Here is a 26,707-nt window from a genome sequence, read left to right as displayed (position 1 = left end):
CGGTCCTGGCCGCCCTGGCCGCGCGCTGGAGGCGCTGAAGGTCCCCGATCGATGTCACGAGGGCCCCGCGCGCCGAAGCCCGCCGCCACACAGCGCGCCCCTGCAAGAAGTGCGACAAGCAGCTCACGACTACTTAGCGCGACACTGCACGCCGAGCGGGCCGGCTGTATTCGGCCGTATCCCGAGCGGCTGGCCTTCGATCAAGTTAGGGACTCTGAGGGGGGGGGGGGAGTTTGGGCACGGCCGGGCACGGCGCAGCACTTCGGGGAGGAGCAGAGCAAGTTGCTAGATAGCGTCCGTGCCAGTGCCAGCGCGCCCGGAAGGCCGAGGCTGCCGAGGCAGGAAAGGGCGGGGCTGGGCTTTAATAACCCTCCCCGAACCACTCCCAAGATTGTCCGACTAAATGGAGCAGTTTGGCTCCCCCTTGCCTCCTTGACCCGCTCATGTAATTAGTGATGTCGCATCCCGGCGCGTGGCAAAGACACTGCTTCGGAACGCGGAACGTAACTGAATGCAAAACCACCTGCAAGCGGCATGCTGCGGTTGGCCAGGGCGATGGGCCGCACCAGGTCGCCGATGACGAACGGCCTGTCCGCGGCCACGACGGCGAGGTCGTGCGTGCCGAAGGCTCGAGGCGCGTCCCTGGCCACCAGCACGGTGCGCACGCCGCGCCGCTCCTGCCGCCCCGGCCAGCCGCTCTCCAGCACGCTCGCGACCCCCGCCACCATCTAGGGGGCAGGGCCATGCTGGCAGGGCCATGCTGGCAGGAACCATGTTGCGGGGGCGGCTGGGCTGGGACTCCCCTCTGCCTTCCGCGCCACTGAGCCGGCAGGCGGGGCGGGAGCGAGAGGGGACTATTATTGGCAGGGCGAGGCAGACAGAGCCAGCCAGCAAGTCGCCATGTCGCAGCGGCCTGGCCGGGCCTGGCGCCGGGCTCAATGAAATCAGTGCGCTAATCATGCAAAGCGACGCGACGGCAGCCCGCCAGGACGCCAGCAGGAGGCCGTCCAGGCCTCGGACAGGCCTCGGACACCACACCCCCACGGCCCCACCCTTCGGGCCGAGGTCCCTGCGGTCTCGGCCCACCCCATCCACTAACTCAGACCACCTGCCTAATCCTCTGCAACCCCAATTTTCAACCCCACCTTCGCCCGCTCTTTTTTTACCTCAATCAACCCCCTCCACCGCCCCGACCGCCTCGACGGCCTTCGACCAGGAACAGGGAAATTCGCTTATCAAGTCGCCAACCCGGCGTGGCGCGGCCTGGCGTGTGCGTGCTGGGACTGACTGCTGGGGCTGACTAAGCGGACGGACTACGGGACTGACTGCTGAGCCTGACTTTTGGACTGGCTCTAGGACTGGCGCGGCAGTGGTGCCACCGCTTGGTCGTCCGCGTGCGCAGCGTGCCACTGCCACGTCGCGTTTCCGTGCTTCCTCCGTCAATTTGCGTTTCTTCTTTTTCTTTTCGCCTTGCGGTGTCGTGCCTCGCGGCCCTCGCGGCCGAGTCACCGACCTAAATTGGCGCCTCCACGATGACGTCACGGCGATGCCGAGCTGCCGAGCACGGCGACACGCAGGCAGCGCCGCGGCCTTGGCCAAGCCTTGGCCAAGCCTTGGCGACCCCGGGTCATCGAGTCGCGCTGCTTGGCCTCGCTCGGCGTCGCCGCGTCGCCGCTCCCCCCACCTTGACGTGGCTCACGTACTCCGCGGGCCTGCCCGTCGAGCGCTCCAGGCAGTGCGCGGCCGTGAGCACGGCCCTGTCCGTGATGAGCGCCCCCGTGCACGTGGACACGGCCACACGGGCGCGCGCGGCGCGCGGCTTGGCCTCGGCCAGCAGCGTCAGGTGCACGGCCCAGGGCGCCTCCCCCGGCACCGCCACCACGCCGCCCACCAGGGGGCTCGCCTGGAACGGAGCGCGCGCAGCGGACACCGATATCTGAGACCCCAAAGGCTGGCACTCGCTGAGGCACTCACGCTGGGACATTGTGAATCCGTTAACCGTGTCGGCGAGGCCGCCATCGGAAAAGCACTCAACGCTGGACCGCACCCACGTGTTACGCGTGGTGCCGATGCGGTCGCACTTACCTCCTTCACGAAGGTGCCGAGCATGGCCCAGAGCAAGAGCCCGGAGGGTCTGGCCGTCGGAATGCCTCCGCCGCGAACAGCCATGGCGGTCGCCTGCGCCTTCCCTTGCAGGCCGTTAATGTCACCGCTCCGCGGGGAGGGGAAAGGTGAAGGGAAGGCGGCCACCGGGCCACCGCCTCAGCAACACTCAGCCATTATTAAGCTTAGAGCTTCGAGCCCCGATTGTTGAAGTTATTTTGACACTTGTTTCTCTGCATCGAAGAAAAAGTCACACTGTATAAGCGATCGGAACTAAAATTACAACAGAATAATGAACCTCCCTCGGGAACACCCCAACAAAAGGCAGTGACCTATGGACTCCCCCAAACTCCCCCACCCTCCGTGACACCTGCCGCTCTCTCTGTCCCGTGCAGGTGTCACAGGGCACACCGGGCAGGGCCAGGCGGCCTAGGCCGGCCCGGCCCTGCGCAGCCCTGCGCCCCGCGCCGCGGCCCTCCAAGGACGCCGTGTAAATGCTAGGCCGGCCGTTCCGACGCGCCCGGACGCGCCGCTGCAGGCCTGCATGGCTCCACGCGCGGCCCTCTGCCTAGGCGCGCCGCCGTGGTCGCGGCTCACTAGGACGACGACGTCGAAGAGCCTGCGGCCGCACCCCCGTCCGCCAAGATAGCGCGTCCACGCGGAACCCCCGCCGCCGGCCACAGCCCCGCTGTCCCCGCCACCGCCTCCACCACCGCCGCACCGTCCCCGGCCGCGAGCACCGCGAGCGAGCCTCGCCCCATCAGCCCCGTGGCGACGGCGGCGGGGGCGGCGGCAGCGGCCGCGGCGTCGCCACTGTCCACGTCGGCGCCGTCCGGGCCGTCCGGGCCGTCCGGGTCGCCGCAGGACTGGCGGCGCCTCACAGGTCGCTGGTCCTTCCGCCGCAAGTTTCGGCCCCGTGCGTCGACGGCGTCCTCGGGCACCGCGACGCCGCCAGCAGCACCGCCGGCCACGCCGCCCGCCAGCGCCACGGCCCCCAACGCCACCGCCAGCGCGCCCAAGATGGTCATCGCCGCGTCGCTGTCGCCCACCGGAGCCGCGGCGGCCGCCTCCGCCAGCGCCAGCGGGGCCGCTCCAGCCAGCTCACCATGTTCGGCCGGCGGCCACGCGGCCAGGTCGGCGCCCGCGCTCTACACCTCGCCGCCCGACGCGCAGGTCGTGGCCGCGGACGACTTCATGCGCGCGGCCATGCGCACCCTCATGGTGGTGTCTCCGCTGCAGGTAACAGCACGAACCCGTTTTCACTTGGCTGCTTCGGTGCTTCCTTGTTTTGCCTTCCGCCTCCTCGTAGCTGACATCATTAGGCTGCACGCGTGAGGGCGGGCACGGCCAGCACGGCCAGCACGGCGAACACGGAACCCTTGGACACCGGAGCCGAGCTCCTGTCCCGGCCCCGCGCCCCGACTCACGTCGCAGCCAGAGCAAGGCACAGCCAGGCAGGGCCGTCGGCTCGGCCTGGAGCGCGGGGGCCTCGGCTGGAGCCCTGGAGGCATGCGGCGGCACCCAGCGGCACGTAGTTTGGAATTAATTTTCGCTTGTAAACTTGCAGGTGTCGAGGCATGCGCTGCGCACGGCTCCGTCACCTGTAGTAGCAGTAGTGTAGTGGAAGTAGTTATTGTTTGGGAACAGTGAAAAACGGGCGCGACGCGCGCGTCTCTCACGCGCCCTGCCTTCTGTATACCAAAGTGGGGACCCCGCGGCCCGCTCCGCTCCGCTGTCACCTCGTTGATCCGCCCCCATGTGTATCCGTCGAGCCTCGCCGCCAGCGCCGTGAGACACCCGGCGACACGGAGCGCTCCTCGCGAGCTCCTCGCAGCTAGAGCGAGATATTACATAGTACATACGGCACGCGGCGTCGCGGCGTCGCGGAGAGGGTCTCCAGGAGGGCAGGGCAGGGCGGGGCAGGACGTCCCGCCGGGGGACAAGATGTACGTCAAGACAAAAGCACTCGAGGATAAATATGCTGGCGGCACGCTGCCGTAAACGAAGTCCCCCGTGTGTTCGTGTGTGTAGGTGTGTAGGTAGGAGTGGGCCTGTGTGTGTGTTGGTGGCGGCTCGTACAGTGCAAACGTACGTCTCCCCCCCCTCCTTTTTCTCCGCGGGGGGAGTGGCCCCTTACCCCACTATGAGCCGCAAGCCGAGGCGCGGCCAGGCGGCCAGGCAGATAGTGAAATGAAATATATTGTTGTCACGTTGTTGTGTGCAGAGGAGCATTGGTGTGTGTGTGTGCTTGTGTGTGCGCGTGTGTGTGCGTGCGCTCAGTGGCCGCCATCAGCGTTTGAATGCCTGGCGCCGTTGGGGACGTGGAGGGTGGAAAGGGGAGGGGGCTGCATCGCCCTGGCATCGCCCTGGCATCGCCCTGGCATCGCCACCACAGCCCATTTCGTCATCGTGGCTCCTGCCCTGCGCTACCGCCATTTGGCCGGCGGGCCGCCGCCACGGCGCTCCAAGCTCGCCACTGTCCCTCTCGGCGCCCCGCGGCCCTGCAGCGCTGCGCTGTCTCGCTGTCTCTCTCGCACCCCCGCGGCCCCACGTGTCACGGGACGAGAGCGAGTGCGACAGACGAGCGGCGTTCGGAATCGGCCCGCGTTGTGCTGCATTATCGACTCAGCCAAAGTTTTGGCTTTGTCGGCGCGCTTTGGCGCGTTGGCGCTTGGCCGCTTTCTCCACGCCTCTTCCCCGACTCACCCTTCACCTTTCACCCCCCCCCTTTCCGTTGGCTGGCCCACTGACCTGCAGTAGGGCCCAACAGGGCTCTAGAGCGCGCGCCACTTCACGAATGGCCTGTCTGTCGAGCGATTCAGAAGATCGCTTTGTGGCTCCGTCTCTCTCGCGCCCTCATGGAGAGCCTCATAAGCGCGACGGGGACAGAGCGACGAATCGCTCGGCCGTGGCCTGCGAAGGGTGGCGGGCGGTGTCAGTGGCGACACCAGTGTAGTGGTGTCCGAGGCAGGAGTGGCGGTAGCCTTGGGCAACGATAGGCGTCTCTCAAGGCTGATGTTGATAAGGGGTGGGGTGCGTAAACTGTCGAAAGCAGTCATGGTCATTTTAAAAAAAAATTGCTGTCACGTCATTGGCGACCCCTTTCGGGTGGCGGTGGCAATTGATTTCCCTCGGCCAGCCCAAAAGTTGGGGAAAGCCAAAGGAAGCGACGTCGGACCTTTTTTCTTTTTGCCGCGTCGGGAGGACGCGCATTTGTTTTTTTCGTTTTATTCTTTTGTTTACAGTGGTACCGCGGTTTCTGTTGGAATTCCAATTCGGAACACGCTGGTACTTTTTCCTTTTCCTCCCATTGGCTTGCAAAAGTCGCGTCTCTTCGGCTAACGCTGGCAGATGCCGCCTTCCCCAGGACGTCGACGCCCCCCCCCCCCCCCCCCGCTACGGCCTGGGCGTCGGCAACGGGTTTCGCTCCTCGTCTGAAATAATGATGCCGTTCGGATGGGAATGCGCTGTGAATGGCGATGAGCGTGGGCGCTGCCATTTCCCACCTTAGTTTGGGAGCGGTACGGCATTGCCGCGAAGTTGGTCAAAACGGTAACAAAAGTGTAGAAATCGTGGTTTGGGCAGAGAGGCAGCCACTGCGTCCAATCGCGGGTCATCGTGCTCCCTAGGGGGTCTTTCTTTGGGCCAAAGTCAATGAGGCGTTCACCGTGTTGGAAACAGGTGCGCCAGAGCCAAATATTTTTGTTAAAAAGTTTTGTGATTTCCGTTCGTGGCTTGTTTCAAACTATAGCATTCTGATTAAAAATGCTAATGCTTTAATGGTAGACGCTTGGTCGACACGACGCGCCGCCGCGGGGGCCACTGGGGCCACTGGGGCCACGCATCGCTGGGAAGGGCGGCGCCAAGTTTGCCCGGAAGCAGCAACTAATTGACGGGGCTGTACGGAGTACGGAGCAGCCAGTCGCCACATCAGCCCACCCGCGAACAAATTAATTTATTTTTAATTCTCTTCCGGGGCAGACGTCGGCGGGACGCCCCCCCGGCTAGTACACTGTTGATGCGATTCCTAGGCCTTGTCGTTACACCGCAGTACGAGGAAAGTCGGCCAAAGTCGTCATCGCGTCCGCCGTCCCCGGAGACTTAAAATCCAGCGCCCGATTTTACTAATCTGCTGCTCCCCGGCAACTCGCAGTAAAGTCACTTAACGCATCCAAAAAAATTATTTCTTTTTCACTCCGTGTATTTTGCAGGAAAATTAAAACGATCTGTCCGCGCATCAGATTAAGGGTCTTCGACACGCCGCCCCGCCCGCCATTCAAGGGGATGCCGCTGCGTGGCGGCAACAGCACGTAGCGCTAGCGACGCGTCGCCACGCCAGGAACGCTTTACAGATCGAATCTAGCCCACCGTTAGCCCACAGCCAACCGACCATGAGAGCGTTGCGACAATCGGCCCGATCACAGTGTACGCGCCCCGCTGGGCTGCCAATCGATTGATCGAAAAGGCCAGAGGTGCCAGAGGCCGTCTGCCAGTGTCACGACGGATCGATGAATCGATGCGATACCTCGATGAGGATCGACGCTTCCGACCCGCGAAAAACAAATTGTCCGTTTTGTACCAAAGTTTGTTTCCATTCATTTTCATACGCGATGTGAAAGTCAACACAGCAACGACACACATTTTTTGGAAAAAAAAGGGGGAAAAAAACATTTTATCTGCTCCCGCAGGGGTAAGTCAACACACACACCCACATACCCCACGCACCCAAACACACACAGAGGTGGAAACCAGGTAAACACGAGCGGGCGCGCGCGGGGCGCCCTCCCTCTTTTATCTTTGTTTATTTCATTTCAAAGGGAAGAGCCACGTAATGCGGGAATGCTGGCCCATGGCGGCCCATGCCGGCCCGGTGCTCACGAGGGGGTGGGGGGCTAATCTTCCTCGTGCTCCTCCGCGACGGCCTTGCAGGCGAGCGGCAGCGTGCGGCGGCACGCTGTGCGAAGCGAACCAATCCGCGACTCCGCGACCCCACGCCGCGCGCCCTGTGGGGGCCCCCTCTTCTTCACCCTTTTTTCGCGCTCGGCTTTTGTCGACTTGACGCGCATTCCGGCAATACGTCGCATTCCGGGCGCGGAGTGCCGAGTGCGCGCCCCGTTGGAAAGGCCGAAAGTGGAGGGGGGGGGGGCTCGCAGCTAGAGAGCATTATTCCGCTAAGAGGGGCGAGCGGGGCGAAGAGCGAAGCGAGTGTAAGTAAGCGCGGCGGTGGTGGGAATTTGGCGCGCCGGAGGAGAGGAGGGTCTCCTTGGCCTGCAGCGCGCCGTGCCGCCGCGCCGCCGCGCCGCTGCTTCTGGGACACGCCCCCGCTCCTTAAAACGCCCTGAGAGGGACCCGACCCGACCCGGGAACCGCCAACCCGCGCGCTAACCGCTGCGCAGCCGAGAGCCCCGAGAGCGTGGCAGCGTGGTGGCAGCCTGCCTGTTGCCGGGCCGGGCGGCTCCGGGGGAAGCCGTGACGCACGGTCCTTCACTCACTCCGCAAAAAAAAAGAGAGCTCGCACACTGGAATGCGTTCGGACTTTTTTGGGAATCACGCTAAGCGCTGAGCATGTGTTGCCGTGCCGGGCCGCGGCGCTCGAGTCTAGACGTCTCGCTGCGAGCCCCTCTGCGCCCCGACCCCCTCCCGACATGGCGGCCCCGCGGTGCCCCGCGGGGACTTGCCCTTAATGACATTACCAACAGAGCAGCCCGAGCAGACCAGACCGCACTCGGAGCGACTCGGAGCGCCGAGCGCAGAGTCACCGAGTCGACGCAAGGCATCAGATTTTGCCGGTTCCCTCTCGGCCGAGCCAAGCCGAGCCTCCTCCCTCCTCCCTCCTCCCTCCTCCCTCCTCCCTCCTCCCTCCTCCCTCCTCCCTCCTCCCCTCCCTCCTCCCTCCTCCCTCCTCCCTCCTCCCTCCTCCCTCCTCCCTCCTCCCCCCTCCTCCCTCCTCCCTCCTCCCTCCTCCCTCCTCCCTCCTCCCTCCTCCCTCCTTCCTCCTCCCTCCTTCCTCCTCTCCTCCCCGAGCTTTGCGTTCCGGGCCGCGATTGCAATAACACCATCCCGCTGCAGCGCGAAGCAGCGCGCCACCCAACGCGAATACGAATGTGTTTGCGTTCACAGATTCGCTTAGCCATTTCAATTCGTTCTGATCAGACCGGCCTAATGACGCCATTGGCTGCCTGGCCGTTGTTTGCCCCCCCCCCTGTCATTTCCTCTCCCCCCTCCCCCCTTTTCCCGGTGGCGTGGCGCCGATCCCCTGCCAACCGAACCAACGGCACCGGTCCGCCGTTCTGCCGGAAATACGCGAAGCGCGTTCGCAGCAGCCACTTTTATCCAGGAAAGAGCGCGAACCGGCGGCGAAGTGACACGCGCGTTGTTGCTGCCGTTGTTGTTGTTGTTTGCTGCTTTTTGTCAAGTTTTCATCACCGGAGTGTCTGATTCCTCGGCGCTGGGATGGTAGCGGCGTAGCGGCCTGCGTGGAGGCAAGTCAGCCTGAAGGCTGCGGGGCGGGCCGTCCCGCGGCACTCCGGCGCCGAGCGGGCTGGCCCACCCGCCGTCCGTCGGGCGCTAGGCCGCGGCCAAGGCAGGCAGGCCGGCTCCGCTATGACGGGCGGGGTAAAGTGTCCCGAATGGGGCACCCTGATTCATTCCCCCCCACCCCCGGTCCCCAAGACGCAGGCAATTTATCGGCGCGAGTCCCGCGGATGGATATCCTTCCTCTTCTTCGGCATTTCCTTTTCATGCCGCCCCGTTCCGTTCCGCCTATTCTTACTCCGGGCCGGCCTGGGCCTCGGCGTGGGCCTCGGCGTGGGCGTGGGGGAGTTTCCCCGAATTAAGGGTTGCGCTGCCCGCGGAGCGACGGCTGCGCCGCGATGCGGGCAGGGCGGGGGACGCCGAGGGACGTCCGGGGACGTCGCGCCGCTGAGTTATACATGGCGATGGCGGCACGGATATCTAGGTCACGGTGCCGGTCGAGTCCTATGCTGGCAGAGGAACGGCAATGCGCGCTGGTAGACACTTTTTTAGCAGATGATACCCTCACACTTGAAACATACTTAAAACTACTATACACATGAAGGTGTCAGCGGCGGGCAGCCGGGCGGTGCAGGCCACAGCTCGGCACGGCTAGTACCAAAGTACCAACACCGGCCACCTCGCTCGGGTCTATATATTTTGTTTCATACACAATTTTAATTACTATCTTTGGAACGAGCCCGCATACTACCCCGTATAAGGAAACCGAACGAGTATTGACTGAGAAATTTGAAGGGGAAAAGAAAAAAATTTGAACTCTACACCCCCTCCCCAGTCTTAATGGGGAGGCCTCCTGCTTTACTTCGGTGTTCGGGATGGGAACCGGTGCTATCAGGTACCTGGGGTTAATCCCGTCAGCGACTCTAAGCGTTCGCCGGGGGACCCAGTAGGACCCCAAAGCTCAGGCAGCTGGGTGAGAGCACCCAGTACGAAGCTCTTAGAGGGGCGGGACGTAGAGTGAGACGACAGAGAGACAGAGAGAGACTCAGACAGAGAAGAGGTTTGGTGGGAGCTTTTTGTTTTCGTAGGGTTGGTTGTGTACCCCATGGTACCCCCACTGTCCGGCGCTCCCGTACCGAACATACAGCGTTTTAGGCCAGCTTCAAAGGACTTATCATCGCCTCCCCGACAAATCGAGGAGGCACCACCCGCAACCACACACCGGGTGGTCTGGATTGATGGATCAAATACTCCATCGCTCCAGTGCCGAGGCCAACCCGCCGAAGCGGATTGCTTTTTAGACACCCACAGCGGAGTGGCCAGGTGAATGTGACTCTGACCACTACGCTATCACGCTTGTACGTCTGGCAGCGTGTTGGACGACGGGTTTGAGTTGCAGTGGGAGGAAGGCAGTTGAAAAATGTAACGAAATGATGGGATTCGATCCCCGGACCCCGCCACCGGGATCACACGACTTTACGCTCTCGGCCACCACGGCCCATGATGAGGGGATCGGCGTGAGGTGGGTTCTTGACGCAACAGGACTCGACCGACCCGGTCAAAATTTCGCAAGAAGTTGGAGGAGTCGAACCGCCGACCCTAGCATTGGGAACCGACGCCTCTACTCCCTGGACCACCACGTCCCATGCATGGAGTAGGCTCACGTTCACGGGTTTCAACCGCACTGGGTGAGGCAGTAAAATTAAATGGAAATATTTGTTAGGAGTCGAACCTCCGGCATGTGAGTCTGTTGCACACGGCTCCGCTCGGATGGCCTCGAACCACCACCCTTAGGATAGTAAGTCGAAAAAACGTGTGTGACGCTGGTATTCGAACGCCGGCCTGCGGTAACTCGATCACGTCTCTAACCTCTCGGCTATCACAGCAGATGTGAAACGTGACGGATCATCTGCTTTCATTAACGTTCGTTGAATGAGATTTTTTTGTCTCGCGTCTGCAGAGCGAAGGTGCTGTCTCCGTCGCACTCATGTGGCGTCGCGTCCAAGGGGTGCGAGAGGGACAGGCGACGGAAAGATCCTTCGAGGTCGCTGGGCTGCGAGGCTGCGGCGCGCAGAGACACGGACGCGTCCTCTACCCCGTCACTGCTAGACGTCTCGCTCGACACTTTCGCGTCGCTGGTGACAGTGTGTTCCAACAAATGAAAAATGTACTCCACTCTTCCATTTCCGCTTGTCGGTGCTTGTCGGCCGCGTCCCCGCCATCGTGGCGTGCCGTGCCGGGGCGTGCCGTGCCGGGGCCCCGAAGCATAAAGTGTGATGCCTGCACACGGGTCGTGGAAAGCGGGGCGGCGGGACCGCCAGCACTTTTCGCAATTAGAAATGCAGAAATCCAGCAAGGCTTCGGCTTTCGGCATTTATTCATCCTGACGTATCATCCAGGCCCTGCGGGGCCGCGGGGGCCGCGGGGGCCTCCTCGCCATGCTCCCCACTCACTCTCCCTCCGATGCGAGTGAAAAAGAAATGAGCGACTCATTCCGAAACAGACGATGCGGCGGTGCAGCAACGCTCCGTCCCTCTCGCACTCGTGGCGCGTGCCCTGGCGGTGCGAGAGGTTGCTCGGATCGGCATCGGTCTACACTACAGCGAAGCGCGAAGTAGCGGAGCACACCTCCCCGCGGGGGCGGGGGCGGGGCCGGGCCGGGACGCCCGGGGTGTGAAAGCGATCGCTCTGTTCCCTGCTGCGTGGCCGCGGGGCTGATGGGCTGGCGGGCTGGCGGGCTGGCGGGGTGCCGGAGTAGAGCGTCTCGGTCTAGCTCCGTCTCCGCGGCACGGCCCCGGGCACGGCGTGTACGGCGCACGGCTCGCCAAAAGGCAACATTCAATATTTGGCACGCGGCTCCGCGGCTCCTGCCGCCAGCACATTCCAGGCCTTCCAGGCCTTCCAGGCGCGGCCGCCGCCGCCTCGCCGCCAACCGCCACCAGCGCCAAAAGCAAGGCAAGGTTTCTGCTGGTGACCGTGTTCATTTCGTTTCTGTTCTAGTGTCACCGAACGATTTAATTTCGGCGCGAATTTCGGCTGTCTGCGAAATCTCGGCAGTCAGTGAAAGCAAAAGAAGCACCCCGATCTCAGGCAGAGACAATAAGCCTACTTCGTGCCGAAACAGTCACTGTTTAGAAGAGCTGTGCGGCGGCCGGGCGGCCGGGCGGGTCGCGCGAGTGAGATGGAGTGAGCGGCCAGGCCGGCGCCGCGGGGTGTCAATACAATGTGACAGAGCACACAGCTGGGCTCGGTATAAGTGTACACAAGAGCTGCGCTGAGTGCGCTGCGGGGGAGTCTCACTCTTTGGTTAACCCCTGCGCCCTCCCCCTCCCCGACGCCGTCCGCCAGGTCGGTCCGCAAGCCCCGCAAGGCCCGCAAAGGGCAGCGACTCCGCTCGACCTCCGACAACAGCGAGGCGCGGCGAGGCGCGGCGAGGCGCCACCGCTTAGTGTTGCCCTCTCTTTCTCTCTTCTTGATTAATGCAACGGGCAGAAGTCGACCGGATTAGGATCGCTGCCTTCGGCCGACTGCCGGCCGCCCCCTGGCCAAACACGGCGCGTAATAACGCGGAACGCGCGCGGAACGCAAACAGGGTTATTTTCCCTGTCCAAACCGCACCTCGCCACCGCAAGCCTCGCCTTCGACCGCCTCGCCGTGTCCGTGTCGCCGTGTCCGTGTCGCCGTGTCCGTGTCACCGCGTCGTCCCGTCCGCCCCGCTCGGCTCGTAGTCCGCCCGTCGTCCGTCCAGTGACTGGCTGCAGGCTTCGCGATCTCCCTCCCCGCGTTCTGTGTTTGTCCCCCTTCTGTGCCTCACTCAATTTCTCGCCGTGTGTCTCTGTGTCTGTCTGTCTGTCTGTCTGTCTGTCCTGTCTGTCTGTCTGTCCGTCCGTCCGAGTCTGCAATCGCAAGCCATCGCCGCCCCGGCTGGTTCAACAATACACGGTCGAAGGCCTGCAGAATGTTTTCGCAGTGCCGTGGCGCGGGGTGCCGCGGGAAGGAAGCGGAGCGGCGCGGAGCCCATTTCCCGCTCGCTGTACGTATATCATGCGGCGCCCGGGCGGCAACGGGTGAAAAGAAGAGAAAATAAAGAGCAAGTGGGAAGTCGGCGGGCAGGTTGCGGGCCGGGCCGGCCGACACACCTTATCACGTCACACGCCTGTTTAATGGCCGCGGTCTTCCAGGCTTCATGCGCTGGAGGGTCTGGCTGAGCCTCGCAGGCGGGCTGGGGGGTGACTCGTACTTGCCACCGCCCGGAGGTGACCAGCTGCCTCTCGCGCGTCGCGTCGCGGTCTGGCCAAGGCCGGCCAAGGCAGTCCGGAGGTGGACAGTGTGTTGCGGTTGCGGTGCCGCCGCGGTGGCAGATGGGGCGACACTGATAGCGCTGTGTCCGAGGCCGTGCCGTGCCGTGCGGTGCGGTGCGGTGCCGCCTCGGCCCGCGCGCGTCGGCCTCAGGTGCTGCCGAGTCATTAGTCATTCGAGTCGGCCAGTGTGCCAGTGGGCCGTACTCACGCGGCCTCGGCACATCGGTCGCCGCGTGGCGCCGCGGTAGTGAGCGCAGCGCGCAGCGGTGCCCCAAGACACGCTCCCTCGAACCGCAGACTGCAGGCGACGGGGACGGCCGGCCACTACTGCGCCTTTTATGGCAGGACGCGAAATAAACGTGCATGTGTAGTTGGAGGGACGTGGAGCGATCTCGTTTTGAAAACGCTGGCGGCAGGTCCGTTTTACTCTCCGGCCCGGCTCGCTTGAGGCGGCTTGAGTGCAGTGCTGTGGTGGTGGTGGTGCGGGTGGAGCGGGGCGGCGACGGCGCAGCGAGGACGACCCGTTTTACAAGCGGTCGTAATCCTGGAGTAGATGGACTACGTCTCGGTTTCCACCTGGACGAGCCGGGCTGGGGCGGGGCGGGGCGGGGCGGGGCGTGGGGCGTGGCTACTCGGTCTGCTGAACGCCCTCCGGGACGCCACTCTTCGCCACGCCTTGAGCGCGCTTTATGCTCCAGCCTAGTGTCCTGGCACGCTCTGGTCGTAACTGAACTCTCTCTCTCTCTCTCTCTCTCTCTCTCTCTCTCTCTCTCTCTCTCTCTCTCTCTCTCTCTCTCTCTCTCTCTCTCTCTCTCTCTGTCCCTCTCACGCTCACACAGACTCACGCGCGCGGACACACGGACATACGCATGCACTCTCACGTACACACTCAAACAGAGAAACACTCACACATACAGCGGCAGCCAGCAACAGGGTATTCTTCTCGAACCCCGACAGGCGGCGGAGCTGAAATAAATACACGAAACAGAGAGAGAGAGAGAGAGGAGGAGCAGGTCCGCCTTCATTTCCTAGACACGTCTGTGACACCCTTAAGCGGAGTTTTTATTGCTCGAGGTCCCACAGACAGTGTTGTGCCTTCCCGTATAGCGGACACACAGACAGACACACACACACACGCGCGCGCGTGCGGCCTGTCGGATCGTAATCCCTGCCGTCCCTCAGCCTGCCTCCTAATTCTCCCCGCCTCTTTCAAAAAAAAAGAGAGAGAGAATAATAACTCCATTCTGTGTCGGACTTTAATGGCTTTGAGTTTGCCATATTCCGCGGAGAGCCCTCCCCCTCCCCCTCCGGGACATTTATTTCTGGAGCAGTAAACGTTGTCCGTCGGTCTGTATTATGCTAAGGGCGCCCCGAGTCGCCCCCCAAGCGGCCCCCAGCGGCCCGAGCGGGCTGGCTGTGAGTCTGGTGAGTCTGGTGAATCGCAAGCGAGACGCGGCCGAGCCGGCCGATGATGCAGTCGACGAACCGACTTCATTTGCGGGAGCACCAGCCCGCGCGATGACAACGGGACGGCAGCCACCCCCGCACGGCAAACAAAACCCCCCACTTCCGATTCGGTTTTCGAGACGCGCCCGTGGCAGTCCCGGCGGCCCTGGCCCTGCCCTGGCCACGCCCTCGCAGTGCACCGCCTGCTGCAGGACAACGAGCCCGCCGGCCCGTGGAGCAGATAGAGGCCGACCTGTTGACCCTTATCCGAGCGCGGGGCGGCCCGGGCCTGGCAGTAGGGCCCAGGTCCGGCCGGCCACAATGGCCGAACGCCCGAAGGCCCGAAGGGAAGGGCCGGAAGAAAAGTACGCCGGGGAGGGGGGGGAGGGGGGGAGGGGAGGGGAGGGGAGGGGGAGGGGAGGGGGAGGGGCTGCGGCATTGTCGACGAAATGCGCGCAGTGCTGCCCTTTCCATTTAAGAAGAGAAGGATGCAATAAACTTTGTCCACGAATTTTTCTGCATGTTTTTTTCTTCTTTCTTTTCCTGCCGCGCGTCGCCGACCGTGCTTGGGCCTCTCTGTGCCGGGCCGCTCTGTATAGAAGCAAGTGTCCAACTTTGGCGGGCTGACGGCTGGACTTGTCGACGCCCGGGGCGGGCGGGGCGGGCGGGGCGGGGTACACCGGGGGAAGGGGGGGTCGCAGGGCGCCCAACAGAGGTGCCCAGTTGATGAAAGACCAGGAAGCTGTGCCGCCGCCTGTGCTGTGCCGTGGCTGTACTGCCCGAGTTCCACGCCATGCATCCCCTAACCACCCTGTCGACTGCCCCGTCCCGTCCCGTGCCGTGCCGTCGTGGCATCGAGGCTGGCAGGCGGAACCCGGCACAGAGGCCGTCCCCGCGCGCCCCATCCCGTTTAATAACACTGCTGGCTGAGGCCTGGCGGAGGCGGACTGCGATTTGATGGCCGATTCGGGCCATTTGGCGTCCCTGCCTCTGCTCCGCGCTCCGCGTCCACAGCACCGTCCGGGGCCGTCCGGGGCGGGGCCGCTTCATCATCTTCATGACGGCGGACCGCCTCCCCCGGCCACGACCTCGGCCACGACCTCGACCACGCGCTCACCCGACCTCGTCCCGCGCCACGTCGCCACGTCGACCACGTCCGGGCTGCCTCGTGTGTGTGGTGGTGTGTGTGGTGTGTGTGTGTGTGTGTGTGTGTGTGTGTGTGTGTGTGTGTGTGTGTGTGTGTGTGTGTGTGTGTGGCCTGGCCGAGGCCGTGGCAGCGAAGAGAAGCTCCATGTAAAATGAGCGAGGAAGACAATGCCAAGCTCATCCTTCTCAGCGGTTTTTCTCATCTCCCCCTTTTTCCTCTTCATGGCCATGGCCGGGACCGGGCCGGGCCGGGGCCTGCAAATGAGTGCGGGCCGAGCGAGCCCTTCCATTAACACGCGCGGGCCTCGTGGCCGTGCTGCTCTTGCCGCCCTTGCCGGCCCTTGAGCGCTTAATTGCGTCTTGCGAAGGGAGTGTGTCACCGGGCCGGCCGGGTCGCGGACCGCTTGCGTCGCTGCCTCTCTCGCACCCTCACGACGCTCCGCGACGCTCCATGAGTGCGAGAGAACGACGAGACCAATGCCGCGTTCTGCCGGACCAACAACAACAACAACAACTCACGCACTTGACGTGCCGCACAGAAATCCTCGGCAGAAAGCCGGAAAGGCCGACACGACGCGGAATACGAAACGAACGATGATGCGCTCGCGCGCCTCGCCGCTTTCGCTTTTGTGCGGAATCGGTGGCCGCCGTGGCCGGGGCGAGACAATCGAATAATGTTGTGCACACGGCACACACCTCTGCGTCTGTGTGTGTGTGTGTGCGTTCCTAAACATGACCCCAGGGAGTGACGCCGTGAATTATTCATGCCCCGACACCGGCAACCCCTGCATGTTGCCCGCGAAGCAACGCGAAGCTGCATGGAAATCGGGCGGGAAAAGGAAAAGGAGGCGGCCGAGGCGGTATAGTATGTGCTCCCGTGGCCGGCCAGGCGGCCAGGCAGCCGGCCGCGCTGTCCTTGCAACATGTCAGCCCGATGTTGCAGTCCCAGCGGCGCAGCGTCCTGGAACTGGCACTCGTTGGCCGCGCGGACGGTTACATTGCCAGCACTCCGCCGACTGCCGCGAGCCAGATTGCACTAACCTTCCTGTTTTATTCCTAACCCCCCCCCCTCTCTCTTTCTCTTTTCCTCTCTCTGACGCCGAGCCCCCGTGCGCCTTAACCTTTCCTTCCTGGCGGGCCAACTGCTTTGGGGCCGTAACAAGGATCCCACTCCTCCTCATCCATTCTTTTTTTTTTCTCCTTTCTCCGGCGTGCCTCCTCTAGCACCTGGCCACGCCTGTAAAGAATGAAAACCTAATTTGAGGGCCCCCTCCGCGGCCCGGGCTGGGCTGGGCGGGGCCCCTTGGTTGTCGCCGCGCGCAGAGCAGAGAGGGCGGGCACCGCTCCCTCGGGTCGCACTCGTCCATTTGTTTTGATTACAAAGGTCCAGATTCACAGGGAGGCCCACAGGGCGCCACAGGGCCTGCAGCGCGCGCGGGGCGGCGTGTCGCCCTTTAAGCCGTTATCTCCTTTGTTCCCGCTAATAACGCAGATAGGGCGGATAGGCTCACGAGGCCGACGGGCCGACGGGCCGCAGGACGCACCCTTCGGGCCCTCCGAGCCCTTGGAGCATCAGGCCCTCGCCGCGGCCCTACGGCCCTTGGTCGGACGGCCGGACGGTCGATGAGGATGGAGATAGGATCGCCATTATTTTCCTGCTTTCTCTCTTCGGCTGGCTTCTTCTTTTTTTGCCCCACTTTTCTGTATTGTCTCTGCATGGCCGTGTGCCGCTGGCCCGCCAAGCTGCCTAACTCACCGGGCGGCGGCGGCGGCGGCGGCGGGGCGGCGCCAAAAATCTTGGCATTCGCACGGCCAGACTGTCGCTTCCCTGCCAGCCGCCTTGGGGGAGGGGGGGGGCTCCAACTTTGCCTTCCCGACTCCTAGTCTGCAACTACCCTGACCGCTTGCGCGCTTCGGCGTCTGGGAACGATTCGTCGCCAGGGAGACGGCATTGAGACTTTTCTACTCTTTAAAAATTCAGGGCCTTCGTCTCTGTCTTCTTCTCCAGAGAAACTAAGCGGATATCCTGACGGCGTTGCCTTCCCTTTGTTGCAGACGCGCTCCAGGAGCCTGACGCACATCGCCGCGCTGGACATGTCCGCGGACGCTGGCCGTCCGGACAGACTTGTTGTTCCCGCCGGAGACGGCAGCGGCTGCCACTCGCTGCGGCGACAGAAGCTCACCAGCCGGTCGCAGGTCAGTGGACAGAGTGATTGCCTTCGAGTCCGAAGATTCGTGGTTCAAACATCGTCTGTAACCTTTTTTATTTCTGACCTTTTTTTGCCTAAGAAATGGACTGGCCGTTTATTTTCTGCCACCCCTTTCGCGAAGTACAGTGCTCCGAATTCCTGCTGGTAAATTAGAATGTCAGGCAGAATAAGGGGGTGGTATTTATCAATCAGTCGCCCTTGGCCATCGGGGCGAGGGCTTGCCAGGGCGAGGCGAGGGCTTGCCATGGGCACAGCAGAGGCACAGCCGAGCCACAGCTGTGGCGGTGCAGCCCGGCTTCCATTGCCCTTCATGTAGATGTAGGGCCTGCCCGGCCTGCCCTGCTCGGCCTCTCGGTCCACGTCATTGTCGTCCTGATTGGGATCCGTTTGTCCACCCGGGGTGGCAGGGGCGCGAGGAGGGGTGGCTTGGGGGGGAGGGTACCCAGGGGTGTGCCGTCCCGCCCCGCTCCGCTCGTAGTCGGCCGCGGCCGTGCCGGAGCCTCGCAAGGCTTTGGTGGTGACCGCGGCGGCGCTCGCCGTGATCAAGGTCGCCGAGGAGAAGGAGGAGGCCAGGTTGCCGTCGTCGGAGGCCTGGACCGCCACACCACCCTTCCCGACCCGTATTTCCCGTCGTTTCGTTTTTCGTTTTTCGCGCGTCGCGGCCCCGAAATATGGACAGGTTTATGAGTGCCGCCATGCCGCCCCGCCGGGCGCACTGTACCATCACAATATTTTTCACGCCGTTTTATTTTCGTTTCGATTTTTTTTCTTCTCGGCCGCGTCGAGCGCCGACACGCACGGAGTCTTCTTTATGACCCGGGGCGCGCGGCTCTTTATCGGGAGCATCTCACGCCACCCGCTTACCCCTCCCCCCCCCCTCTCCCCCCGTGGTGGGTCCGGCGGCGTGTCGGCCAGGTGGGGCTTGGCGGGCTTGGCCTGGATAACGAGTGCTTCCGGCGGCGGCCAGCCAGGGCCAGCGAACTCGAAGAGCTTCTTCGGCGACCGCGGCCTCCACCGAGGAGGCCCGGGCCGTGCTGTCATCGCCCTCCCGGGCGTGCTCGGCGTCCTCGGCGTCCTCGGCGTGCTCGGCGCTCCACCGTAGTGTTCATGTTACGCGCGCATCAAAGCGGCCAGACAGCGCGGCAGAGTTTACCCTGGATCGTTCGGCCGGCCAAGAACCCCCTCCCCGTGGCCATGCCGTGGCCGTGCCGTGGCGGAGGGTAGGTCATTGGCGTCGCCCCGATTGCCCCGGCGCTAAACTACCCCCTCCCCGCGAGCCCCCACGCCCCCACCCAGGCCCCCGTCAAGGTGGGCGCGGGGTCATGGAACAAAGTACCCTGCGGCGCCGCCTTCAGCCAATTTTACAATCGAGTCGTTTTCGTTATTGATTTTGTTCGTTCCCGCTTTCAGTTGTCCAGCTCGGAGTACTTCTTGGTGACGTTCGAGGTGGGCGGCGGCGTGGACGCGGACCCGCTCCAGGCCGACGAGGAGTACGTCGTCGCCGCCAAGGGCACCACCCTCGAGTGAGTAGTGCGGCCTGTTTGTTTGCAGGTTCTTTTTGTTGTTGTTTTTTTTTGTCCCAAAACGATCGGCGTTGACGAGCGTGTCGCGCTGCGCCGTGAATGAGGGATCGAGGAAGGCCCGGCCGAGGGCCCCGCCGCCCATTCCTCACCGCCTGCAGTGTGCCGTGACCCGGAATGCGCACCATTCGTCGCCCCGCCGTTCTTTCAATGCCCGGCCGCCCCGTCGCCTCGCCGCCTCGCCGCGGCTATGACGGAAGACGTGCCCGGCCTGTCCTTTGTATGACGCCTCGATGCCCCCACACCCCCACCCCTAACCCGGGCCGCGGGGAAGACCATCCATGGAAGACGCGGCGCGGCGCCTATCGCTGCCGCCTCAGGACACGCACACTACGCGCGGCGCCACGGCGGCACGGCCGTGGCCGCCCTGAAAATGTGTTCGCGCGGCGACGCGAACGCCGAGCCACGGCCTGCCTTCGCCTTGGCGGCGCAGTGTTCGCTGACCTTTCTGCGTGGTATTTGGCTTATAAGGCGAACCTTAGCGCCCCGCCCCCCGGCCCGCCCCGCCCCGCCCCGCCCCGCTGCTCGACATCGCAGCGCCACGGCCGGCCGCGGCGTCCTATATTTAGCCCCGTCCGGGACGCCCGTCCACGACGTCCTGGGAGGGAAGTGTTCCAAAGGGGTTCGGTCGTTGTCGGGTGTCACGCGCGTCCGGATGTGTCTGTCGCGACACCGCAGAGTGTTTCCTTTCCTCCGGTCCGGGAGTCCGGGGGCGAGCCGCCGTGCTGGGCAGGCCGTCTGGCGGCGTGGACAGCGGTGTGCGGCGCGTTGCCTACGCGCCGGTCCGCGGGCGCTCCCCTGTTCCCACGCGGAGCCAGCCGCCAGCCGCGGTGCTGTCCCTCCCCGTGCCGTCCTGTCCACCGCCAGCGGCCCCGCCCGCCCCCTGCTCAGCCCCGCGGCCGAATTTCGCGCATCGTTCCACATCAATTTTCACCTCGGTTTCACTCCATTCTGTGTCTCTCTTCGCCTCTCCCTGTCCAGAATAATTGGTCGACTTTACATTGGCGGCGCGCGGTCGCTGGTCTCTCTTTCTCGCGCTCGCGGGGCGTGTTGGGGCGCGGCTGTGCGAGAGAGACGAGGCAACGGCGCTCCGCTCGGAATCAGACTTGCTGGGGACCGGCTCGTCATTTTATCGGCCAAAACACTCACGGCCGAGCCGCGTGCCGTGCCGCGCCGTACCATGGCTCTCACCACGTCCCGGCCTCATGGCCCTCGGGGCCCTCATCGGGGCCCTCATGGTCCTCGTGGACGACGCGACGGCGGTGCGACACAGCAACTGCATTAACTCCCTGGGGCCAGGCAGGGCCAGGCAGGCCAGGACGCTACGCCCTGCCAAAGCCGCTTTCTGCCAACACCTCGACGGCGGCCATGGGGCCGGGCCAAGGGCCGGGCGGGGCGCGCCGATGTGCACACAGGGGCAGCACGCGGCACGCCGGGTGCCCGCCTCACCCCTGCGCGGAGCCTGGAGACCGCAAGAACTGCGAGTGGTTTGATTGCGCACTGCCATTAGTTGGGCGGGTCGGGGCGGGGCGGGGCGGGGCGGGGCGGGGCGGGGCGGGGCGGGCGGCGAAGGCTGGCTCTCCGCCACCTCCCGCGCCCCGAGTGCTCGCTCAGTGACGCGCGGCCCGCCGAGCCATCGTCAAAATAATGAAACTTTTACTCGGCGCCGTTCCGCATTTACTGCCGCGCCCCAGCCCTTGCATTCCCCGGGCCGTAAACACGTGCCGGTCTGTCTCTCTCGCACTCCCAGTGGACAAGCCACCGAGAGTGAGAGAGCACGAGCGCTGTTCGGAATCGTCTGCGCGGCGGCCTGACAAAATAACGACCCGGCAGCCTGCACCGCGGCCTGCCCGGCCTGCCCGGCTGGGCCTGCCGCACGCGCGGAGCCATGGCGGGGCGGAACGGGACGGAACGCCCCCGCCAGCGACACGGCGGCGTGTCGGCATGCAAGCGCGTGACGGCGCCGCGGCCTGCACCCGTCTCTCTCGCACCCCTACGGGAAGCCCCTGGAGTGCGAGAGAGACGGAGCGAATCCAGCCGCCGTCCGACTCGCCGAGCGCCCCGCCACCAGCAAACCCAGAGCACCCAGAGCCCGGCCGGTGGGTTAGTTGCACGGTTAAATACGGGTATGAAATGCTAAGCAGACTCGGCGCGGTCGCGGTCTAGCGCGGTCTGGTCGGGGCGTGGCTGGCGGCGGGGCGGGCCGGGCCGAGTCACTCGGTTCAGCTGTACACTGTAGGTGTAGGTGTACCGCACGGCCGGCCGCCCGATTACTCCACTGTCGTCGTCACTGCCCCCACCCCCTTGAGCGCTTAGCTCCATCTCGCTCGCACCGCTAAGGCGTCCCGGAGGGGTGCGAGCGAGACAGAGCGACGAAACGCCGCTCGGAATCAGCACACTGGTTGGTGGGACTCGGAAGGGCGTCAATGCAAACGCAAGCGGCTGGCCCTGCAGGTCCTCGACGCGCGGCTCAGTGATTCCGTCTCTCTCGGACTCATGGGGCGTCCCGTAATGGTGTGAGAGAGACAGTGATGAACGGAGGAAAAAGAGGGAGGGGACGATGATTGCAACGCATAATCGAGGCGCGGTGGACGATGGACCCTCGGCGGCCACACCCAGCTCATCTGCGTGTCCGCCTGTGTGTTTGTGTGTGTGCGCGTGTTCGCCTGTGTGCTGCTCATTCCCATTCATACGCCCCTCACAATCGCCGCCTGATTGCGGATTGCGAGTTTATCCGTCGGCATTCTCGCTGGGCCACATCGCGGCCACATCGCGGCCACACGGCGGTCGCCGCCATCATTATTTCGCAACCACGGTTAAAACTACTTTGCCGTTCTTTTCGGCTGTGTGTGTGCGCTTGTGTGTGTGCGCGAGAGTACAAGTGTGTTTGTGTGTACACGTGTGTGTGTGTGTGTGTGAGGGTCCCCAGGGACGCCGTCAAAGGCACGTGGATAAAAACATAGGGCTGGCTGTGCTGGCTGTGCTGGCTGTGCCGCTCGGCGCGCCTAATTGTTTCTGAATGAGCTTTGCGCAAATGAAGGGCCTGGCTCGCGGACCGGGACAACACACCGTCGGGCCGCGCTGTTTTGCCGACCGGGCGGGCCCGGCCCGTTTGATAGCGCTTTTTCGGTGTTTAAAGCAGTCGCTCCGCTACGCTCGGCTACGCTCGGCTACGCTCGGCTGGCAAGCTGGCTCGACGGCAGAAGGGATTGCCGCGATAATCTTTGTGACTGACATGTTCTACTTCCGCACGGTTCCGCGGGGGCGGCGGAGGCGCGCGGCTCGGGCTGGGCACAAAAACAAAGCGGGGAAAGGAGAAATGAGAAAGGAAGCGCGCTTGCCGATATTACAGTCAGTCATCGCGAGGCGGCGAGTGCTGAGGGTGCCGTCGAGGGACGTCCGGGGCGTAGCGGCCATGGTGTCCGCTCCCGAGAGGGCCGCGTCGCGTCGCGTCGCGTCGATATTGACCTGTTTGATCTGGTCCGCGCCCCGCGCCTCGCCCCGTGCGGCGCGCCGTGCGCCGAGCAGACGGGCCGCGCTGCCGCCTGAATCAGCATGCGAGACGGGGAGCGGCCGACGGAAAGCGGAAACGAAAACGAAAACTCCGGGGCAACGGAGAACGGAACGCCGACGGCGACGCTTTTCCTGGCTGTCTGCCTGTTTTCCCGGTTTTCCTCGGCTCTCCTTCCCCTGCCGCGATGCAGTCCGGGCAGGCCCTCGGGCAGGCCGGGCCGGGCTAAGCGGATCAGCACCGGAAGCGGAGCGGCCGCACAAAAAATGACCGAATCGGACGCGCAGGCTCGCTCCCCGTAGAATCATCACTCTAAAAAAAATTATGAAATTTCATATCCAAAGGAGTCTAAAATTTCATAATCACGTTCTAAACCTCAATTTTTATAACCTTCGTATAAAATTTAAGATCGTGTTATGAAACCTAAGATTTGGGTTATGGATTTTAAGATTAACTGGTTATAAACTTTTAGAACAGAGTGACTTATAACTCTGGTTCTTAAAATCTAGATTTTCGCTTTGAAAGTTTATAACGCTAGCCGATTTTAGAGCAAGGTTCTGAAATTTTAAACCGTTTAGTCCTGCTGCCTAGTCCTTTATTCATGGTTAAATTAATAAAGAGGTGAAGTTTTCATTTTTATCGGCATGTGTTAACATTTTCCGAACCGCTAAGGTAGGAGTCCTAGGGGCGGTCTACAAACTGAAAAACGTACATTTTATGCACTAACTGGAGCAAGCACGCTTTTGCTAGCGTATGCCTACTACTTTTTAGTGCATACAGTTATTACATTAATGAGAGGTATGGAGAGCTGTCTGCTTCAGTTCGCGTGTACATGGCATGATGCACTAGTTAGTGCATGCTTGGCGGGCATGCGCTTGTTGGAGCGTACTTGCAGGCATGCTCCAGTTAATGCATGTTCAAAATTTGTGTGTAGTATTTCCCAAGAGGCTGCAAATCGCGTCCCTTGCAATGCCTGACCGGCCACCGTCCTCCGGGCCGAGCCGAGCCGAGCCGAGCCGAGCCGGCCAAGCCGAGCCGAGCCGAGCCGCCCCGAGCTGGCCGAGCCGAGCCGCCCCGAGCCGAGTCGGCGCTGCTTCCACGGAAAATCACCGCTCGCCGGCCTGCCGGCCGAAGCCGAAGCTACCTGTGCCCGGCGAGGGGTCGCGTAATCCCTCGGCCACACGGGATTTCGGCGACACTGCGTCACTTTTAGTGTGTCTTTGTCTCCAGTGCTGTGCACAGCGTATCCAGTTCGCGTCCGCGTCACCGCAAGTTCGCGTCATCAATTTTGTTTCGCTATGTACCGTTAGTGCGCGTAGTGCGTAGAGTGCAGTTAAAGTGTTGCTTGTGGTGCCGAACAGCCACCACTCGTGTTCAAGAGTTACAAGCTATTTTGGCGACCCTCGGAAAAAGGACGTGTTTTCGCCAAAAGCGGTGTTACTGAGTGCTGTTATTCCATCTTCTTAACTGTAGGGACGGGCGATGAACGTGTGGGTGGCGTATTATGTCAATTCGCTTCTCCTCTTTCATCCTCGTCCCCAAAGTAGTTTCTGCGTGTCGACCGAGTTTCCCTAAAGTGCATCTGGATCTCATGCACTGCTGCGCCTCTGACTGTTAACAGCGTCGACTGCACTACAGTACAATGCTAATTTCCGTTGGCCAGCTGCAACGATTTGCGATAATACTGAGTGTGAAAAGAAATCAGCTTTCTGAGATTTCATCATTTGTAACATATTCATTAAGAAAGGGATAAAGGTTTTATTTATTATTATTTTTTAATTATACATTTTGTGGGCAGTAATGAAACTATTATCATGTTTCATAATATTGGTTGTAGAGATTCAGAACCAAATGTGAATTTTCAAAACCAATTGATTCTAAAAAATTAATAAACTAGTTCTTACATTTCATAAACCACTTCTGAAAGTTTAGAACAGCAAGTTATGAAATTTAAGAACTTTTTGGATATGAAATTTAAGATTCATTGTTCTACAAATAACTTCAAATCCAGATTATGAAATTTAAGAAGCATTTTTTTTAGAGTGATTTTCCGATGACTTATTTTTTTAGGAGGAGGGCGGCCGCGGTCGGTGTGGCACCGCGAGGGTAGTCTGTCTGTCCGTCCGTCCGTCCGTTTGGCCCACACACGGCCCGCACCCACGCACGCACGCACACAGACGCAACAGGGACGCACGGACAAACGGAATTAACCGAGCCCCGAACTGGATTCGCGGGGCAGGGCTCGTTCGGTTTCGAAAGGAGCGGACCCTCCCTCCGACCCCCTCCCCTCCCCCTCCCTCTCCCCCGGCCTCGCGATGCAGCAGCTGGCCAATCCCGCTGACGGTGTCCCGGACGTCACCCCCTTCCCCTCCCTCTCCGCCCCGACAGCCGCATCAGGCATGCGGGTCGTGTAGCCTGTGTCTTGGCCTTCCTGACCACTGCACTGCACCGAACCATTTACAGACCGCCTACACTGCGCCCGCTGCTTCCGGCTCACTCTAACGTCCTCTCCGGCGCGGTCCGGTGCGGTTCGAGGCGGTTCGGTGCGGGCATTCCCACATTAAAAGATTTACTGCCCCCTGCGTGCGGCCGTGCGGTCCCCAGAGGAGAAAAATGATGTGGATCGCCGTCCCGTTACGCCCATGCTTCTTATTGTAAGAGAGAGAGAGAGGGGAGGAGGGAGAGAGGGAGAGAAGACAGAAGACAGTGGCAGGGGTCTTATCGGATCGCTCTGAAAATGATGCGCCCGTTTCGTTGCTTGGTTCCGCGTGTCGGCCAAACGAGTTACATTTTCATCGAGTTTCTCTAGTCTTGGCGGCCTGGCGGGCTGGCGGCCTGGCCGGGGCCTGGCGGGGCCTGGCGGGGCCTGGCGGGTGCCTGGCGGGCCTGGCTGGCGGGGCCTGGCGGGGCCGGGCGGGGCCTGGCGGGGCCTGGCGGGGCCTGGCGGGCCTGGCGGGGCGGCCTGGCGGGGCCTGGCGGGGCCTGGCGGGGCCTGGCGGGGCCCGTGGCGGGGCCTGGCGGGGCCTGGCGGGGCCTGGCGGGGCCTGGCGGGGCCTGGCGGGGCCTGGCGGGGCCTGGGCGGGGCCTGGCGGGGCCTGGCGGGGCCTGGCGGCGGCCTGGCGGCTGGCGCCTGGCGGGGCTGGCGGGCCTGGCGGGGCCTGGCGGGGCCTGGCGGGGCCTGGCGGGGCCTGGCGGGGCCTGGCGGGGCCACTCGGGGGAAAACCGCCAGCAATGTGCTTTTGATGAGCAAAAAAATGGATGGCAGCCGAGAGCAAAGGCGGGGCGCGCGGGGCGCGCGGGGCGGGCAGAAGCCCAGGGGCAGTCGGACCCGGTCGGACCGGGCCAACATGACCGATGACGAATGGCCCCACCGCTGCGAATCAATTTGGCCGGTCCGATGCCTTGCAGCGCAGCGCGCAAAAGGGGGAAAAGATAGACAGAGGAGGAGAGGGAGAGAGAGAAAGTAGCCGGGCAGACGAAAAAAACGGCGAGTCCAGCACAGCGATCGGCAGGCCGATTCCACAAATTGAGCTGCTAAATGCAGCGCCCGGCTGTTTGACGGATGCAACACCCCCCTCTCCCTCTCTCAGCCCCTCATCGCATTGGCCGGATATCTATCAGGCGCGAGAGTGGCTGCGTGCAACAGCACCCCGATACAATGAATTGATGATGAGTGTCTCGGCTCTCCCTCTCTCTCCCTCTCCCTCTCTCTCCTTCGCTCTCGGCTCTCTGCTCCGCTTTGCGGGCGTGCCGCCGTCGTGGTGGCTGCGATCCCCCGCTTCGGCGGGCTTAGAGGATATCGCATGGCGTAATGGCTACTCCGGAGAAAGGACGCTGGTTCAACACCCCAAAACTTCGTGTATTTTATATCCTGCTCGGAGAATAATTCATTTATACCTAATATTTCATGTCGGGCAGAAGATAACCGAACGCCAC

General features: G+C 62.8%; 1 protein-coding gene across 4 annotated transcripts in view; it reads left to right on the top strand.

Annotated features, from left to right (window-relative positions):
- Nucleotides 1–26,707, top strand: part of LOC117642868 (pleckstrin homology domain-containing family G member 5) — a 60,029-nt gene that overhangs the window by 21,298 nt on the left and 12,024 nt on the right. For 3 of the 4 annotated variants that reach the window (XM_034381472.1, XM_034381469.1, XM_034381470.1), the window contains 2 exons: nucleotides 17,526–17,666; nucleotides 19,091–19,203. In XM_034381472.1, coding sequence (XP_034237363.1) covers nucleotides 17,565–17,666; nucleotides 19,091–19,203 — 215 coding nt within the window. In that variant the 5' untranslated portion in view covers nucleotides 17,526–17,564. Of the gene's footprint in view, nucleotides 1–3,257; nucleotides 3,343–17,525; nucleotides 17,667–19,090; nucleotides 19,204–26,707 lie in introns of those variants that run through there. The other variant, XM_034381471.1, reaches the window with a different exon arrangement.

Source organism: Thrips palmi, unplaced genomic scaffold (genome assembly GCF_012932325.1).
Source record: "Thrips palmi isolate BJ-2018 unplaced genomic scaffold, TpBJ-2018v1 HiC_scaffold_16, whole genome shotgun sequence".
Taxonomy (NCBI): Eukaryota; Metazoa; Arthropoda; class Insecta; order Thysanoptera; family Thripidae; genus Thrips; species Thrips palmi.
This window is presented reverse-complemented; position numbering and strand designations above follow the sequence as displayed.